Source organism: Megascapheus bottae, chromosome 25 (genome assembly GCF_031878675.1).
Source record: "Megascapheus bottae isolate mThoBot1 chromosome 25, mThoBot2.hap1, whole genome shotgun sequence".
Taxonomy (NCBI): Eukaryota; Metazoa; Chordata; class Mammalia; order Rodentia; family Geomyidae; genus Megascapheus; species Megascapheus bottae.
The window spans coordinates 13,590,468-13,608,095 of record NC_143533.1 but is presented as its reverse complement, the minus strand read 5'-3'; the positions used below and the strand labels follow the sequence as shown (position 1 = coordinate 13,608,095).

The window sequence follows — 17,628 nt, the reverse complement described above, 5'->3', positions numbered from 1 at the left end:
GATTTACTTAGAGTAGGAGATGGTTTGGTGGAGCAGGGAAAACTAGAAAACCCAAACAAAGAAGAAACAGAAAGAGCAGAGTTACTGAGTCATAAAGTTAAAAGCACTTCAGGCTGTCTTGAGGCCCACTATCTTATTGATAGTGCTTTATTCTAGACCCAAAGGGCAATCTCTAGGAAAAGAAATCTAGAAAATAGAAGCTCTAGAAGAAAACAAAACAAAATAGTACTATGCAGGGCATTGCGTTCATCAGGTCCTTGAAGCAATGGCTAGACCCCTCAGAATGCTGGTGCTTACAAGAAGTTTGAACACATTTTTAGGCAGCAAGGAAATTAAAAAAAAAAAAGGCCAGGTGTGGTGGCTCACACCTGTAATTCTAGCTATCAGGAGGCCGAGTTCTGAGGATCAAGGTTCAAAGCCAGCCTGGGCACTAAAGACCCTAAGACTCTTATCTCCAATTAACCTCTAGAAAACAAGAAATGGGGCTTGGCTCAAGGGTAGGGCGGTAGCCTTGAGCTGAAGAGCTCAGGGACAGCACTCAGGCCATGACCCACACAAACAAAAATAAAAACATTAAATGGCTAGCAGATCCCTTAGTAACTAATGTAATTCATGTCTTCACTTTGATTTTGTCTGCTTATGTAACCATCTCTGCAGCTCTAATATATTTATATATTTTAGGCTACCAAAACTGATCAAATCTCTAGGGCAGAAGGATTAATTCTCAGCAAATGATCACACATTAAGACTGAGACAGGGGTCAGGATATCGAGTCCAGTGCTTAGGGTAAAGGGCTGGGTGATCTTGGGCAAGTCTCTTAGTACGTGACACTTGTTTCCCCATTTGGAAGAATGGAGTTGATCAGCCACCTTTCCCTCTCTTCCAGAAAAGATATGAACAAAAGCTGAGTTTAGATGAGTACATGCTGTGTTCCTTGGAGGAAAAGCACAGTGGAAGCCCAAGGGCCTAAGGCAGGACAGTTGTGCTCTGGTCTGGATCAGAGGACACAAGATTGCATCAGCTTGGGCCTTAGCTCCTCCATCAATAAAATGAGCCAATGATATCTGCCTACCCCCATCACAGGGCTGCCCTGCTAGCACCTGGCGATTCAGACCATGAAGTCAACCACTCTCTGTCACTCAGATAACACTCTCCTGACTTTAAAAACAAAAATAAACTTCCCTATTTCATTTTAAATGCTGACCATTTTATTTTCTTTAGGTCAGAATGAATGAAACCAAGGTTTTTTTTGTTTTGTTTTTGGTTTTTTGCCAGTCCTGGGCTTGAGCTCAGGGCCTGAGCACTGTCCTTGGACTTTTTCAAGGCTAGAGTTCTACCACTTGAGCCTCAGCACCACCTCCGGCTTCTTTCTATGTATGTGGTACTGAGGAATCAAACCTGGGGTCTTCATACATGCTAGGTAAGCACTCTACCACTAGGCCAAACTCCCCAAGATTTTTTTTAAGACCATAAAATTAGGATGAGTCAGTAGCTGACTCAGGACAGTTCCTTGTTTTTTGTTTTTTGCCAGTCCTGGGCTTGAGCTCAGGGCCTGAGCACTGTCCTTGGATTTTCTTAAGGCTAGAGCTCTACCACTTGAGCCTCAGCACCACTTCCTGCTTTTTTCTATGTATGTGGTACCGAGGAATCGAACCTGGGTCTTTGTGCGTGCTAGGCAAGCACTCTGCCACTAGGCCAAACTCCCGGCCAGTTCCTTGTTTTCCTGTGTCTTTTCTGGACATAGATCAAGGGTCTTGATACGTCAAGACCCTTGTTACCTACTTGTAATTCCCACCCAGAGGGATGCTATACATCTCAATGGGCTAGCCACTCCAGAGGTTTCAATACAGTGAGCTTTGCATCAGTGAATCCACTTCATGAGGAGCATATATAAAATGAGAAGTGGACATACAAGTTCAGCCCAAGGGAGATATTTGAATTCTGTGCGCATTGCGGGTGGGGGATCTCAATTGTGTTTCCCACAACTCCATGGCAGATGCCGGGGAAAGATACCACAAGAGTCCAGCAGAGGACAAAGCAGCTGCTGCTTTCAGATACTAGAAAAACTCTTACAAGTAGAGGGAAAGGCACTAGGAACCATTTACTGAGTATCTTTTGTCAAAACCTTTGCATGTAATAGATAATTCTGTTTCCATAAAATCACTGTGAAGTGTGAGCTACTTTTGAGGAACCAGAGACCCAAGGAGAGCTAAATTCATTGCTCAAAGCCACAGTTCAGTCAGAGCAGGCTGTTGCTATCCTGAAGATGAAGGAATAGATCCCACTGCCTCACAGAATTCTGCCAGATGTTCTTTAACTCCATTAGTAGAACCTCCAGGGCCAATTCTTCCTGCTTCTGTGCATAATTTCTGTGCCATGTTTAAGTCCTCCAGAAATGTGCACCTTTTGCATTCGGATGTTCTTTACCTTTAAGAAGAACTCCAAAGATCTAAATTAGAATGTGTGGAAGAGCTAAACACTGAAGGTTTCTGGCCGGTGTGCCCGGGGGGCGGGGGGGGGGGAGAGCTGAGTGTTTTACCCTGATGGGTGTAGTTGGTATAATGGATAGTGGGTGTTAGGAGTCCTGAAGCCAGTGGTTAAAGGTTGCAGGCTGTCTTTCTTCAAATATGGTGATGGTGGGGGGGGGGAACTTATGATGTATACTCTACCTGATACTTTTTAATCTCTAAAGAAAAAAAACCCACAAACACTCAGGTAAGGGGATTTGTTCTCATTTCATGCATGAAGACATTAATAATCAATGTGGTTGGGTGACTTGCCCACAAGCCAGTATGTGGTCGCACTGGGATTAGCACCTAATCCCTCTGGTTTGTCTTTGTAATGCTGAAATCAACATTCTCACATATGCTTCTGAATTTGTTTTACTGTCTTGAATTTTACACACTTGACTTCATAGACTCCGTATATCTTCTACCACTTGAGATTTTCCCTCAAAGACATTTTGGGAGATTTACCTGACCAGGTGTTGATTTATTGTAACTGTCCTGTCCTGGCTGTAGCTGGTTTATAAATCACACCCCTTGGTGAACTACTACAATGAGCCTCTTTGCACAAATCTCCCTATATGTACGTTCAAGAGTTTCTTGGTGGAATGTCAGGTGCTCCCACCTGTAATCCTAGCTACTCAGGAGGCTGAGATCTAGATGATCATGGTTTGAAGTCAGCCTGGGAAGAAAAGCCCTGGAGATACTATCTCTATTAAATAAAAAGCCAGGCTGGAAGCAGGACTCCCATGATAGGATACCAGCCACATGCAAGAAAGCTTAGCAAGGTAAAGACCCCGAATTCAACCCCTGTATAGCCAAGATTTAAAAAAAAAAAATCAAGAAAGCTTCTCTTGAGTTTATTCCTAGAACTGAGTCTCTTGATCTTAGAGTATGTAGATCTTCCAGTCTGTACATTCTATAATTGTTTTCCAATGTGGTTTCAAACTTCCACTCCCAGACATTGTTTCTATCACATATTCAATGGCTCGTGGTGTTCTCAACTTCTGTATTTTATTTTTACTCACTTGACATATTCTTTTCCAAATCATTAGGGTTCCTCTCTGTAGATTGCCTACACTTAGCGCCTCCACAGAATTCTCTTTAGTATTTTGTTGTTTTTCTGAATATCTATAGGGCATTCCTGGTTTCTTGTAGATGCAGATGCTAAAAAATATTATTTTGGGGTTTAGCTTTTTTTTTAATTTGGAACTTTAAATCATTAGACTTTATTTTGATTGATGATATAGAACTGGGTTCTTGTTATATCTGGAAAGAGAAAATTATCTGGACACTTGTTTCTGATCTTATTGTCTCAGCTTTCTGATGGATCTCTACTATGTACTTTTGGACATGGGATTTCTACATTTAGAACATTCAGTTCCAATGATCTATTTGTCTAAGCTCTGAGCAATGCTATGTTTTTTGAATGTCACTTTCTAGATGCCTTTTCCCTCCTGATATTTTGTTGTTATTTCTTTAAACATTTTTTAGCTATTTTCAACCTTTAAACCCTCCATGTAAACTGTAAGTTTATCAAGTTCTGTGAGGACACTATAGAAAGATTGGCTGGGATGCATATACTTTATGTAATTATTTATTTAATAGTTTGGGTAGACCTGATTTTTTTTTGAATTTTTAATTTCCTCAGTATAAAATATATCTTTTTTTTTGGTAGGAGGTTAGTCCTGGGGACTCAGGGCCTTGGCATTGTGCTTGAGCTTTCTCAAAGCTTCTCAAGGGTAGGCAGCATTCTACCCTTGAGCCACAGCACCACTCCTAGCTTTTTCTGTGTATGTAACACCAAAGAGTGGAACCCAGGGCTTTGTGCATGTCTGGTAAGCACTCTACCACTAGGACACACTCCCAGCCTAAAATACATTTTTCATAGGTTTGCTTGTTATATATTTCTCAGTAAAGTTTTAAGACTTCATGTTAGTCATATCTATCTTTCGTTAGATATATAGGTAGCTTGGGTTTTTGTCAGTAAATAGCACCTTTTTAAGTTATTAAGTAATTATCTCTTGAAATTTATAATTAAATATTGTTTACATCTATGGTATACAACATAATATTTTAAAATGTATACAATATAGAATGGCTAAATACAGATAATTAGCAATTATACTATCCTACATAGCTTTTTTGTTGAAGAAAGCACTTAGAAATCTACTCTGAGTGATTTTCAAGTATACATCACATTGTTACTTAGTGTGGTCATCATGTCCTGCAGTTGAGCTACTGAGCCTGTGTCTCCTGTCTAACTGAACTTTGGCATCTTCTAATCAACATCTCTCCACTCTGAGCCACACCCCCAGCCCCTTGGTACCCACAATTCTACTTGTGTTTAAGTTAAACTCTTTACGATTCTTTTTTTTTTTTTTTTTTCCAGTCCTGGGCTTGAGTTCAGGGCCTGAGCACTGTCCTTGGACTTTCTCAAGGCTAGAGCACCACTTCTGGCTTTTTGCTATGGATGTGGGGTACCGAGGAATCGAACCCGGGTCTTCATGCATGCTAGGCAAGCACTCTACCACTAGGCCAAACTCCTGGCCCCCTCTTTACGATTCTTCACAGAAGTGAAGTTATGTTTTTGCCTTTCTATTCCTGGTTTATTTCATTTACAATAATGACAGAATTTCCTTCTTTTTTTATGAAGTATGTTTCATTTCATCTTTTCCCCTTTTCATCTGTTATAGACAGATTGCCTCTGTATCTTGACTATTGTGAACACAGGAGTACACACAGTGGCATTGCTGGATCATATATTACGCTTCTATGAAAAATCTCCATTCTGTTTCCCATAGTTAATGTACAGTCCCAGCAAGAGTGTACAAGGGCTCTCTTTACTCCACATGAACAGTGTTGTCTTACAATCATATTTTAATTGGTTATTATTAGTTTGGTTTATGTGTACTGATCCACATTCAGTAGTCTTCCAGAGTGAGAGTGACCCAAGGGGCACTTGATACTGCTAGGCATTGTGGGTGCAAAGCTATCCCCAGCAATTTCATCTGCATACTCAAATCCATGGTGTCTTCCCTGAGGCAAGCGCACACTCCTTTTAAAAATAATCATAAAAAATACAAAAATACAAAATAATCATAATCAATTGTTGCTCTGGCCCTAGGATCACAATACATTTTTTTGTCCAGCTAAGCATCTGGAATGAGTTGAGGGATGTGAAGGCCCAGGGTGGGACAGTATTGTTCATTTCAATGTAGTAGAGGCAATAGAGTTTAATCATCTCTCACTTATGGGGCTTGTGTTTATTTGTGGTGCTGCTTTGGAGAAGAGGGAGAGCATTGGGTTGGCTGTTGGCCCAGCCATCTGTCTTCCAAACTGCAGATTCCTCTCTCTTTATGACCCTGTCTCACCATGGTCTCCTTTTAAGAACAGCTGGTTCTTGAGGGGTGACTGATCACACCCTCACATTCCCTCAGGTTGCACACTACCAACTATTTTACCTTCCATCAGAATGTCCAGCGTGCAGTTTTTGCAGTTCTTTTATGCTTAGTTTTGTTCTGATTGAGAAAGTTTTATTCTCCAATTGGAAACTAACTGCTTGGAAAGCGGTGCGTAAATACGCACTATGTCCTCGTAAAGGGAACAGGCAGAGCTGCAGGAGATGCACAGTGTCGGGAAACAGAGGACTGGCTTTGGGCTTGGGTACTACCACTTAAGATTGGCACTTGGACATAATTTTTGTAAAGTGACTCAGGCTTTCGGTTTTCAAATGGTTGTGAAGTATTGGGAGGAAGAGTAAGTTGTATATGAGACTGCATGGCCCGGGGTGGCCATGCTGGAAGGGCTCCTATTCTGCTCACCCAGTAGTGAAAATGTTATCAGCCAAACGTTGGCTCCATTGCTTGCTACTTGTATGAAAGGCTTTTCTTTCCATATTTGTAAAGTGTAGACAGTAGGAGGGCTTTTCTCACTCTCACTGTTCGGGTTAGTATATGGAATGCACTTAGCTCACAAAAACCACTCAATAAAAATATTTGCTGTTGTTTAAGTCTGAGTGGAAAACACAGAGTAAGCAGACAGGCAGAGGTGGGGATGACAAACAGCAACTCAAAGGACTCAAGTGACTGGCATTTAGCCTGGCTGATGATTTATGACATGACAACAGGTGTGGTCCAGGAATTGTAACTGAGTAGAGATACCAATGCAGGTGAGATCGAAGGCTCAGCAAGTCAATAAGACATGGGACCATTGGCTATATGAATAACCAAGGAACATGCAGGAAAGGGATATCATATGACTCTGGAACATTTGGCTTGGGGCGGGGTCAGAAACGGTGGAATGTCCTTTGTATACTGATCATGCATCATTACTGTGTTTTCTTCTTTTTCCTCTGAAATTCAAGGAACCCAAAATAAACACTGTATCTGCCCTCTTCTGTTGTTTCACTACCCAAAGCATGGAAACTCCACCAATTATAAAACATATGTCATCACTGGAAAGTAATTACAAGGAGGCAAGACAACTCCAAGGTCTTGGCACCTTCCCGCTCCCCCACTCCCTCCATAGAGCAGTAACTGGCTACTCTGTCAAGGTTATATTTTTATCTCCTGTGAGTGTTCCCAGAAAGTGAGTTTAGTGGGTAAGTCCATGAGTGAATTGCCTGAAGTCACTCACCCTGAACTGAAGCTTTTCTTTTGAGTTAACAAATATAAACAATAATATCTTTTTTTGTAAGTCTTGGCGCTTTAACTCAGGGCCTGGGAACTGTTCATGGACACTTTTGTTCAAGGCTAGTGCTCTGCCACTTGAGCCACAGCACCACTTCCAGCTTTTTCTGAGTACACGGTACGAAGGAATGGAACCTAGGACTTTGTACATGCTAGGCAAGCACTCTACCACTAAGTTATGGTCCCGGCCCAACAATAATACCTTGCACTTATTAGTGGCCTGGTTACCAAATCGAACCTCTTACGGTTTCTCTTTAGTTTGTTCACCTTTAGTTTCTTTACCATCAGATAATCTTTCTAAATATAGACAACAAATGGCCTCTTCACTTAATAGATTTATTTATATACAAGTGTCTGGCTGGGTGCTTGGTGGCTCACACTTGTAGCCCTAGCTACTCAGGAAATAGTTCTGAGGGTTGAAGTTGAAAGCCAGCACAGGCAGGAAAGTACATGAGGCCCTGATCTCCAACTAACCACCAAAAATCTAGACGTCAAGTTGTGGCTCAAGTGGTACAGCACTAGTCTTGAGTACAAAATTCTCAGGACCTGAGTTCAAGCGCCAGAAACACACACACACACACCCCACAAACACATGTTTGTATGTCCAATTTGGTTTATAATAGGAACCACTTCAGTAGAGATCCCAAAATTGAATGTCTACAAGAAGCAGGGAACTGTCTGAAATGAACAATGTAAAGAGGATGTGAACCAGCTGGCAAGGCCAAGCTCTGTTTATAGGGAGAAGCCAACAGCTACTCTGATCTAGAGGATAATTTCTCTGGAAGCTACCAAGCCTTCTTATTAATTTGAAGGGACCAATGGATCAAAGGGACGTAGGTTATTTCCGAATTATTTCTTACAATCTCATATCAATCTGCAATTATCTCAAAGAGTTTAGCACTTAAACTTAAAACCTAAATCATTGTGCGACCATAGCTGATTTATAAAAGTCATAGACAAGACTTTCACATCGTGCAAACCCAGCAAAACACACCCAATGTTAGATGCAGCCTTGGGTCTTGCCATATTGCTATCTGTGACTAGCTGGAATATCCTAATTTAATTTGGATAAAGTCAGAGGCAGCCCACATCATGAATTTGCTTAAAGAACACTTGGTACTGTGAATGTCTGTGTCTATCCCACTTAGGTAAGAATTCCTCTCCCTTCCTCCCAGGTCCTGGGATGTGGCTGTATTGCCCAAGCTGTCCTCAGTCGAGGCACTTTTGGAGGAATTGTCACTATCAATGTTGGATTTGCTATGGCAGTCGTCATGGCCATTTATGTGACTGGAGGTGTCTCAGGTAAGCAGCAAAATTATACTAGCATCTACCGACTCAACAGTTCCCAATGTGCTGGCACAGTGCTGAATACTTTTACCTTTATTGATTCTATGTCAACAATCCAGAAAGAGAACGTATTTGATCCCCTTCTCATAAGTGATTGAGTTAAAATGGCCAACAATTGGTAAATGATTGCATATAAAGCCAACATAGCCAGAGAGAGATAGAAGTGAGAAACCACAATTGATTCATTCCAAGCCTAACCACTGCATCAATGTCTTTAGGACTCAATGTGGTCTTTAACTCACTTTACCTTACACTTGTAAAGCCATTTCTCAGAAACCTTATAAATAGCTAATGAAGGTTATGCAAACAGAGGCAAGTCCTTGGCCCAGTCCAGAGAATCCCAACTCTTGTAAAATGGAGGTACAAATCTGATCTAAAAAGTCTTAATCAAATTCTTCCCTGAGGAATAGGCTAAGTAAGAGCGTTATGTAAGGTTCTGAGAAGGAAAATGAAGTGTTGATATTGAATGTAGCCCAGAAACCTAAGAAGGCACTGTAGAAGGAGCTTTGAATCCTTCAGCAGCCTGATGTGGGTACTGAGTCCTGAGACTACTGGTGACAGGGGAAGAAAGGCAACTGCGAAACGAATGCTTGCTGGGCCCTGGGCTGGGTCCTGGACATCCTTCATCTCCCTTCTCCTTCACAATAACACTGGAGGCAGGTATTATTGTCTTCATTCAGCAGCAGAAAAACAAAATACTAGGGCTGAGAGATCAGTAAATTGCTCTAGTCCTGAAGGGGTGGGGGTGGGGTAAAGAAATGCAGCAAAGATTTGACCCAGGTCAACATGATGATAAAGCTCACATTCTTATATAACATTCCCAATGGCCTATTGTGGTTAAAAGGACCCAGAGGAGCTGGTTACCTTAGGCTCTATGGTGATTGTCTGGACTCCCTGGAGCCTCCCAAGGCATGATACCTCAGATGCTCTTTTTTTTTCTGACTAGCATTCTTTCCCATATCACAGCAAGACTCATAAGTGAGATGATCCAGTAAGAGAGTCTGCAATGTATGCTATTGGTCTGGCATGAGCAGTGCCTCCACACAAAGTCTAGCATAGTAGCAAACTTGAGGTAGGGCACAAGAATAAACAGGGATCTTTTTTGAGTATATCAAGACTGGATTGAAATATGGGCCTTGGATATAAGATATAAAACACTTTTGGCTAAAAACTAGCATTCAGGGTGTTTCTTCAGCTATCTCCTACTAAACTCAGTTAAGTTTGTTTTCTACAAACTATGCAGTGTGGAGATGGACATATTTTCTATTGATACTGACTTATGAGTGAAATATCTTATCTGAATGAACATCTGAACTGAATCCTGTCATGTAATTAACTAAGATTAATTGGTACCAGACTCTGCAATGCAGCTAACATTTTTTACCACCACCTTGGTCTAGACCTGCTTTCATTCATTGCTGTGCTTAAGAGTTAAGAAGTCATTATGGGAAGAAAAGTGTAGAGACATTGCAGGAAAGATGAGAGGGAATGAGATAATGGTGTGGAGCCTTCTCTTCTCACCTGTGACCGAGCTGGAATTTAAATCCTGGGATAGAGGGATGAGGGCTAGAACGAAGGGACTATTCACAACAGGTTGCATTTCTAGGTGAGAATTAGGGCTTGATCAAGTTGTTTAGAAGACTAGGAGAGCTCAAACAGAAATAGATCAGTACTGCGGTTGGCTGAAGAAAAGATAACATTGAGTTGGAATGGGAATGCCTGTCACTCCGTTTCTGTTTGGAAGAGAGAGAGAGAGAGAGAGAGAGAGAGAGAGAGAGAGAGAGAGAGAGAGAGAGAGAGAGAGAGAGAGAGAGAGAGTGTCTGTGTGTCTGTGTCTGTGTGTGTGTTGGCCCTACGGCCTGAACCTGGAGCCTGGGTGTTATCCCTGAACTTTTTCTTTTTTCTCTCAAGGTTAGCACTCTGGACTTTTGGTGGTTGACTAGAGATACTAGCATTCATGCTCTTTCCTACCCTGGCTTCAAACAATCCTTAGATCTCAGCCTCCTGAGTACTTAGGATTCTAAGTAAGCATGAGCCAAAGATACCTGGTCTTAAGGACCAGTAGCTTAGAATATGTAGAGACGACCAATATATCAGGTAGAAAGAGAAATGTGATTCATGTTGAGTAGGAAAGTCAACTGACATTTCTCCTTTTTTGGTTATTAGATTATATTATAGAAAGGGAATTTATTGGGATATTTGTATGCATAGATATATAAACATTAAGCGGGTGCTCTACTAGTTGAGCTACATGCCCAGCTGGCACTGGGCTTGTAAATATATAACATCACCTCACTATAAAGAAGCTCAGAGCCCTGGTCTCTTGTGAATGTGTCAATGTGAAGCAATCACTCAGAGCTCATAACACCCGGACTATGTAGCATCTAGGTAGTAGTTACTTTTGATACCAACTTTCATCACAAAAGCAAAAAGGGCTTTGCTTAATGATGGATAAAATACAAGTTATCTCTATCACAGAATTATATATAGGTAGTGGGAAGAAGATCTGCTTAGAGCTTAGAACAGAATCTTCAGACAGCCCATTTCACTCACCCAAGACGTTTATCCTGTGCCTCTTGGGCTCCAGCTGTGCTCCCTGGGATTCGCTATTTGAATAATGTGATGATCAAAATGACCTTCTTGTGCTCATGTTCTTTCCACCACACTGCTCTGCTCTGTCCCTGAGGAAAGCCATGGGTGACCACTCATCTCTGCATGGAGAAATATCTAGAAGCCACTTGGCCCCCAGCCAAAAGGGGGTAGGTAGAATGCCACATGGGGTTCCTTTCTTTTTCTGAGCCCTTCTGCCACTTCTCAGATCCTTTCACTGATAGTTGCTCTAAGTATCCTCTCAGGCACGCCCTTCTAACCTCACAACAACTTTCTTTTTCTGTACAACTCTGTAGTGAGAGTTACCTAAAAGAAGGCCACTAGCTATTTCTCAAACTTTCTTATCTTAAATGGTACTGAGACTTCTCTGGCCTTGTGCGGAGAACATTTCTAGCCTGGGGTGCCCAAACCTACCAAAGGGCCTGCCTATATTGGAAAAATGACTTCTTAGGGCCTCCTTCCTCAGACTTCAGTGATGGAGGCTGGCCACTGGCAGCCTCCTGGAAAAGAGGTACAGGGCCGACTTCAGGAACATCCCACTGCCTTATGAGCCCCTGTCTCCAGCTTTGCTAGTAAGATGTCTCCCACTGCTCTTCAGAATTAAGGATCTCTTGGATTTAAAAGTAAAACACAGAAGTTGGAGAGTCAGTAAAAATTGAGCAAGTCATTTGTACTGATAACTGATAACAGATGCTCTCTTGAATCTTGCCAGATTTCAGGCATGATGGGTGTGACACAGTCGTCAAGTGTGGTTTATTGAGAATGGTCAAGTTTAGTAAGAATAGAACAGCACTGTCAGAGGTGAAAGTGGGTCTCCAGAAATCCTGCAAATATGATTTCCCATGACCACTTAAGAAAGCCTAACCCACATGGAGGGAAGAAACCCCACAAATACCACTAGATTAAAATGACACATTAGTGACCCACAGGGTCACTAATTTCAGATCACTCAAACCGGTTTAGGCTGGAGCCTGGACAGTGGGCCTTGGTAACCCTTGCCCTCTTTTCTACAAGTGGACAGGATGATATGTGTAACTTTGTGTAGCTGATTGTCTTTGCCCTCATGAGCAATATGTTGCTAGGCATGGGGCAAAAAATCCTTTATATTGCCTTGACTCATGGCTTACATGTACCCTAAGTACCTCCATCCCCAAGGCTGGAGGCCTTGAATTTTTCATTTTCAGTTCTCTTTGCAAATTTACATCACTCTACTTATTGCTCATCAATATGAAAGAGACAGGCAAAGAAAGGATCCTTCTGGTTTACCCGGCAGCCAGGCTAACAAGCCTACTCTAGCTTGGAAATTCAGTAAAAGTTTGGCTTCTTCCATGAGTGGAGGGCTTCCACATGAAAACTCACCAAGCCTCCAAGAAGAGCAAATGACACAGAGTTATTACTAATGTGGTCATGTCACCTCTCTTGTTTTAGACCTTCATAACCTAAAGATCTACCTGGAGTTCCTCAAAATAAAAGCTTTCTTGGGCCGGGAGCATAGCCTAATGGGAGAGTGCCTGCCTAGCGTGCACGAAGCCCTTGGTTCAATTCCTCGGTACAGCATACACAGAAAAAGCCAGAAGTAGTACTGTGGCTCAAATGGCAAAGCACTAGCCTTGAGCCAAAAGTGTCCAAGAACTGTGCCCAGGCCCTGAGTTCAAGCCCCAAGACTGGCAACAAGAAAAAGGAGGAGGAAGAAAAGGAGGAGGAGGAGGAGGAGGAGGAGGAGAAGCTTTCCTCTTTAGGAAGTAAGAATGCTAAGGAAAAACTTTTCCTATTAGGAAGTAAGAATGCTAAGAAAAACTTTATAAAATTATTTTTTCCTGCTCACAAGACAGAAGGCTTTGGAGACAATGACCTGAAAGTTTTATTTTGTTTTATTTTCTTATTTGTTCAGATGATACTAGGGTGGCTCTCAGGGCCTTGGGCTAGAGCATCATACTAACTTGGGCCACATCTCCAGCCCTTTTTGTTTTGGCTTCTTTTTCAGATAGGATCTCTAGCTAATTTCCTGGGATGGCCTTGAACCTCAATTCGAAGGTGGCCTGCAGTGTCCTATCTCTCTGCCTCCTAAATAGCTGGGTTCATAGGTGTGTCCACACCCAGTTTCCTTAGATTCTAGTGGATCAAATGCACATTATTTCTCTCGATGATATTGGGCAAATAAGCACTGCTATCACGCCCAAAGCCAACTGGGGACATTGGTGACCCTCCTGGGAGTACACTGACTATTGGATCTGGTGAACTGCTGAGAATGAGCCTGCTTTTTGCTAGCTGCGGTGTGGGTTGGAGTGAGGGAAATATGGCCTCGTTATGTGAAGCACAGAGGAGAATCCCATCACACACTGCTACCACCTCAAACAAAGGAGACCTCACCTGAGGGAGAGAAGAGCATCAACCTGGGTCATAGCTTTCAGACACTTGCATTGTTAACTGTTTGCGTTGGTCCTGGGGCTTGAACTCTGGGCATGGGTACTGCCTTTGAGCTCTTGTGCTGAAGGCCAGTGCTCTACCACTGAGCAGCTCCACTTCTGGTCTTGGTAAGAGGTAAAGGTGTTCTTGTGCCTGGCCTGCCTGCTTACATCCTAACCACCTTCTTGTTCTTTCAGGAGGTCACATCAACCCAGCTGTGTCTTTGGCAATGTGTGTCTTTGGAAGGATGAGTTGGTTCAAGTTGCCATTTTATGTGGGAGCCCAGTTTTTGGGAGCCTTTGTGGGATCTGCAACTGTCTTTGGCGTTTACTATGGTGAGCAGGATCCTGACCCCAGGGTTATGGAGAGCTGGGTGTTAAATTTAAAAGCCAGAGGCACTTGGTAGAAAGAGATGCATTAAAGCAAGAACAGGAAGCACTCTATAATCAAATAGAAAACTCTTCAGTAATTTGGCTAACATCAGGTAAGCAAATTTATGAAGACTCTTGATGAAAATGGTGACTCCTGCCAGATGCTAGTGGTTCACTTGTGTAATCCTAGCTATTCAGTTGACGGTGATCTGAAGATCACAATTTGAAGCCAGCCTGGGTAAAACAGTCCAAAACACTTATCTCAGCTGAACAAGCATGCCAAACAAATGTGAGGCCCTGAGTTCAAATCAAGCTGCTAGTAGAAAAGAGAAAAGTAAAAGGAAGTGGTGACATCTTAAATGGAGTTGGAGGAGCTTAGGAAGATTGTCTTTACATTAGGAACACACACAATACAAGCAATTAGCCAATGCCTTCTCTGCAGCTTTTTGTGATTGTATGGGGAAAGGAGGTGTTGCCTTGTGGCAGACTATGCCTAATGAGCATTTAGAACTTGGGACAAGGTCTTTGAAGGAAGGAGCATGTAGAGAAAAAGGGGTCAAGTGGGAAGTTTTGCTTACCTCTACTCAGCACCCAGGGCTTCTGATCTACAGAAGTCTTCAGGTGCAACATGGTCCACGGTACAAGTGATCAGACTATGACTTAAGTTCTGGCTGTGTAAGTCAGAAGCTATGTGATTTCAATAGGTATTCTGACCTAGGAGACCACAGTTTCCTCCTGAATGAAGGACTTGAACTAGCTGACCCCCCAACCAAGGCTCTTCAAACTAAGAAATCTTAGGGTTGCCTGCAGTCAGTCTTAATGCACTATGACTACTCAACTGAAGACCTCAAACTGGGCCATCTCACAGAGTTTTTCTTTCTTTTTTTTTTCTTTTTCTTTTTGCCAGTCCTGGGGCTTGAACTCAAGGTCTAGGCACTGTCCTTGAGCTTCTTTTGCTCAAGGCTAAGGCTCTACTACTTGAGCCACAGAGCCACTTCTGGCCTTTTTTGTTTATGTGGTACTGAGGAATCATGAATGCTAGGCAGGCACTCTACCACTAAACTACATTGCCAGCCCCACAGAGTATTTTTTGAGAATTAAAGTCTAAGAGAACTAAGGGTAACTCAAGGCAAGATCAGAAATTCAGAAAGCCAGCTGCTATTTGTGGCTAGCATCTCACTGATTGTGAGGGCCCCAACAGCCATTCCCCAGATACTGGGAAATACTTACCAGATACTGCTGGCAAATAGTAAGAACCCCCAGGAAAGATGAATTTTTTCTAGCACAAGTCTCCCCCTCCCCTTTGGCTTTAGAATGATTTTGAAAATTCCTTTTTTTTTCTGGTCCAAGACCAGGACTTGAACTTGGCACCTGCTGCTTTTGTGCTCATTGAATCATGCTTTTTCTTTTCTTTTCATTTTTGAAAATTCTAAATTCCATGAAATGACTGATTTTCAGGACTCTACTGTCTAAGGATTCAGTCCAGGTTTGGACTGAATCAGGACAGGCAAAGCCTTCTACCTATGACTCACAATTGCAGGATTTCTGGGAGCATCTCAAAAAGAATTGTATTCCAAAGTCAAGAGAGACAAGGTATGTTTGGCTAAGGCTTCCATCAATCCTCTCCAGACAATACTAATGGGCCAGCTCTCTGTCTGTCACAGATGGAATCATGTCCTTTGCTGGAGGAAAACTGATCATCACAGGAGAAAATGAAACAGCATCCATTTTTGCAACATACCCAGCTCCGTATCTTTCTCTGGTGAATGCATTTGCAGACCAAGTAAGTATAGATTCAATAAAGGCCTGACTTGGTCTTTAACATGATTTTGAAGAAGGGAAATGTATTGGGACATTATTGCCCTAGCTGAAAGCAAGGGTTGTGTTTCCAGTCAGAGGTCACTGGTATATAACTTAAACTTTTCTGAACAATTATTTTGCCTCTATAGGAGTGGACAGTGCTAGGATTATCTGCTTCCTCTTTAACATGCAGAGGTAATAGTTGTTTCCCTCACTATTATTGTCCCTTTTGTGGGTGTATAAGCCACAAGTAAAGACATGTTTATTTCAATTCCAAGACAGACGTTTGGTAGGTGAACCTGAGATGTCATGATCTTGGTTTATCCAAACTTCTAAGAGAGCTAGACAAGTTTTTCTGCCATACTGACATGTAAACTAACTGCAGGCCATGACACATTGGTAGTACAGCCAATCAATAGCACAACTATTCTGGTTAGTTGATGGTGAGATCAACGTTGCCAGGGAGACTCTTCCTTACTGTGTCCTGAGAAGGCAACTGGTCATCTCTGTCAGGATGAAGGGAGGGAAGAAAGGCAAGAAAAGAAAGATGGGAGGGAAGGAAAGGAGGGGGAGAGGTAGGGAAGAAGGGAGGAAGGAGGGAGGCAGAATAAGAAGGAAGAAGAGAAGCAAGCATGGAAGAAGGTAAGAGGGAAGGGAGAAAAGGAAAAAAAAGGGAAGCTGGCAGACAAAAAAGGAAGGAAAGAAGGGAGAGAAGAAAAGGAAGAAGAAAGAGAGGGGAGAGAGAGGGAGGGGAAAGGACAACTCTTGGCTCTCATTAACCATATTTCTGGGCTACTTAATCTCCAGATCACTAACCGTGTTTGCTCTGCATATTATTTAAACACATTTAATAAGTTAATTAATAGTCAATCGCCCATGTAGCCAATAAATATTTATTGGAAACTCTGGAGGCAGGTACAGCTGCAAGCTGTTCTTTCTTCAAGTCCAGGGTCATATGTTCTCCTTGACAAGTAAACAGATAGTTCTTTTGCAAAGTGATAAGGGCAAGGACAGAAATTGAGACCAAATGCAATAGGAATGCAGAGGAGAAGTTTCTAATTTGCCCTAGAAAGACAGAAAGACTTTACAGAGAAGGGTGCTCCTGGGAAGAGATGTTCTTCTGAATACAAATTCTCTTCATATTATATTGAAAAGTTGATGAAAGAGCAAAAAGTGTAAACCTTAAAATCAGCTGCCTAGTTCCCGTTCTGACTCTTCGACTTATGAGCTAGGCAGCTAGGTAGTCGTTGACCAAGTATATACATTTCCTCATTGATGAGCTGAGAACAATAACAGAATTTACCTTGCAGTGTTAACCATAACCTTTTAATAAAACAAAGCAAATGAGTGTGTGTGGGTGAGGTAGACAAACTGTCTACTTAGTGCAGATGAAACATCCTAAGTGTTCAGTAAATAACAGTCACCATTAGCTGGTGGCTTAGACCTATAAACCTAGCTACTCAGGAACACTGCAACTGGTGAAAAAGTCTGCAAGATTCCACATCCAAAATAACCAGCCAAGCAAAAAGCCATGTTGGAGACATGGTTCAAATGGTAGAACACCACCTGTGAACAAGAAAGCCTAAAGAGAGTGGGAGGCCCTTGAATTGAAGCTCTAGAACTGGGAAAAATAATCAATAGTCATAATGGCTATCATTTACCTATTTAAGTAAATTAATAGCTTAAAAAAACCAAGAAAACAAAAAGAGGGAAAAGCATCATCAGCTGTAACACACTACTTCAGATTACTTGCTACCATTTTGTATAATCTTACAGTTATTTGTGTGTTTTAAAATATGAAACAATGTACATACAACTCTTTTTCTCATTTAATGTCACCCAATTGGACTCTGCTCTTACCAAATATGTATTTAAGGGATTTCCAGTTTTCATTACTAC

The 17,628-nt window shown here is 42.0% G+C and overlaps 2 protein-coding genes across 2 annotated transcripts in view; one reads left to right on the top strand and one right to left on the bottom strand.

The window, feature by feature from the left end:
* Positions 1-17,628, bottom strand: part of Aldh1a2 (aldehyde dehydrogenase 1 family member A2) — a 160,277-nt gene that overhangs the window by 86,277 nt on the left and 56,372 nt on the right. The window lies entirely within an intron of this gene.
* Aqp9 (aquaporin 9) overlaps positions 1-17,628 on the top strand; it is a 29,598-nt gene that overhangs the window by 4,279 nt on the left and 7,691 nt on the right. The window contains exons 2-4 of the mRNA XM_090358321.1: positions 8,371-8,497; positions 13,756-13,893; positions 15,594-15,712. Coding sequence (XP_090214447.1) covers positions 8,371-8,497; positions 13,756-13,893; positions 15,594-15,712 — 384 coding nt within the window. The remainder of the gene's footprint in view (positions 1-8,370; positions 8,498-13,755; positions 13,894-15,593; positions 15,713-17,628) is intronic.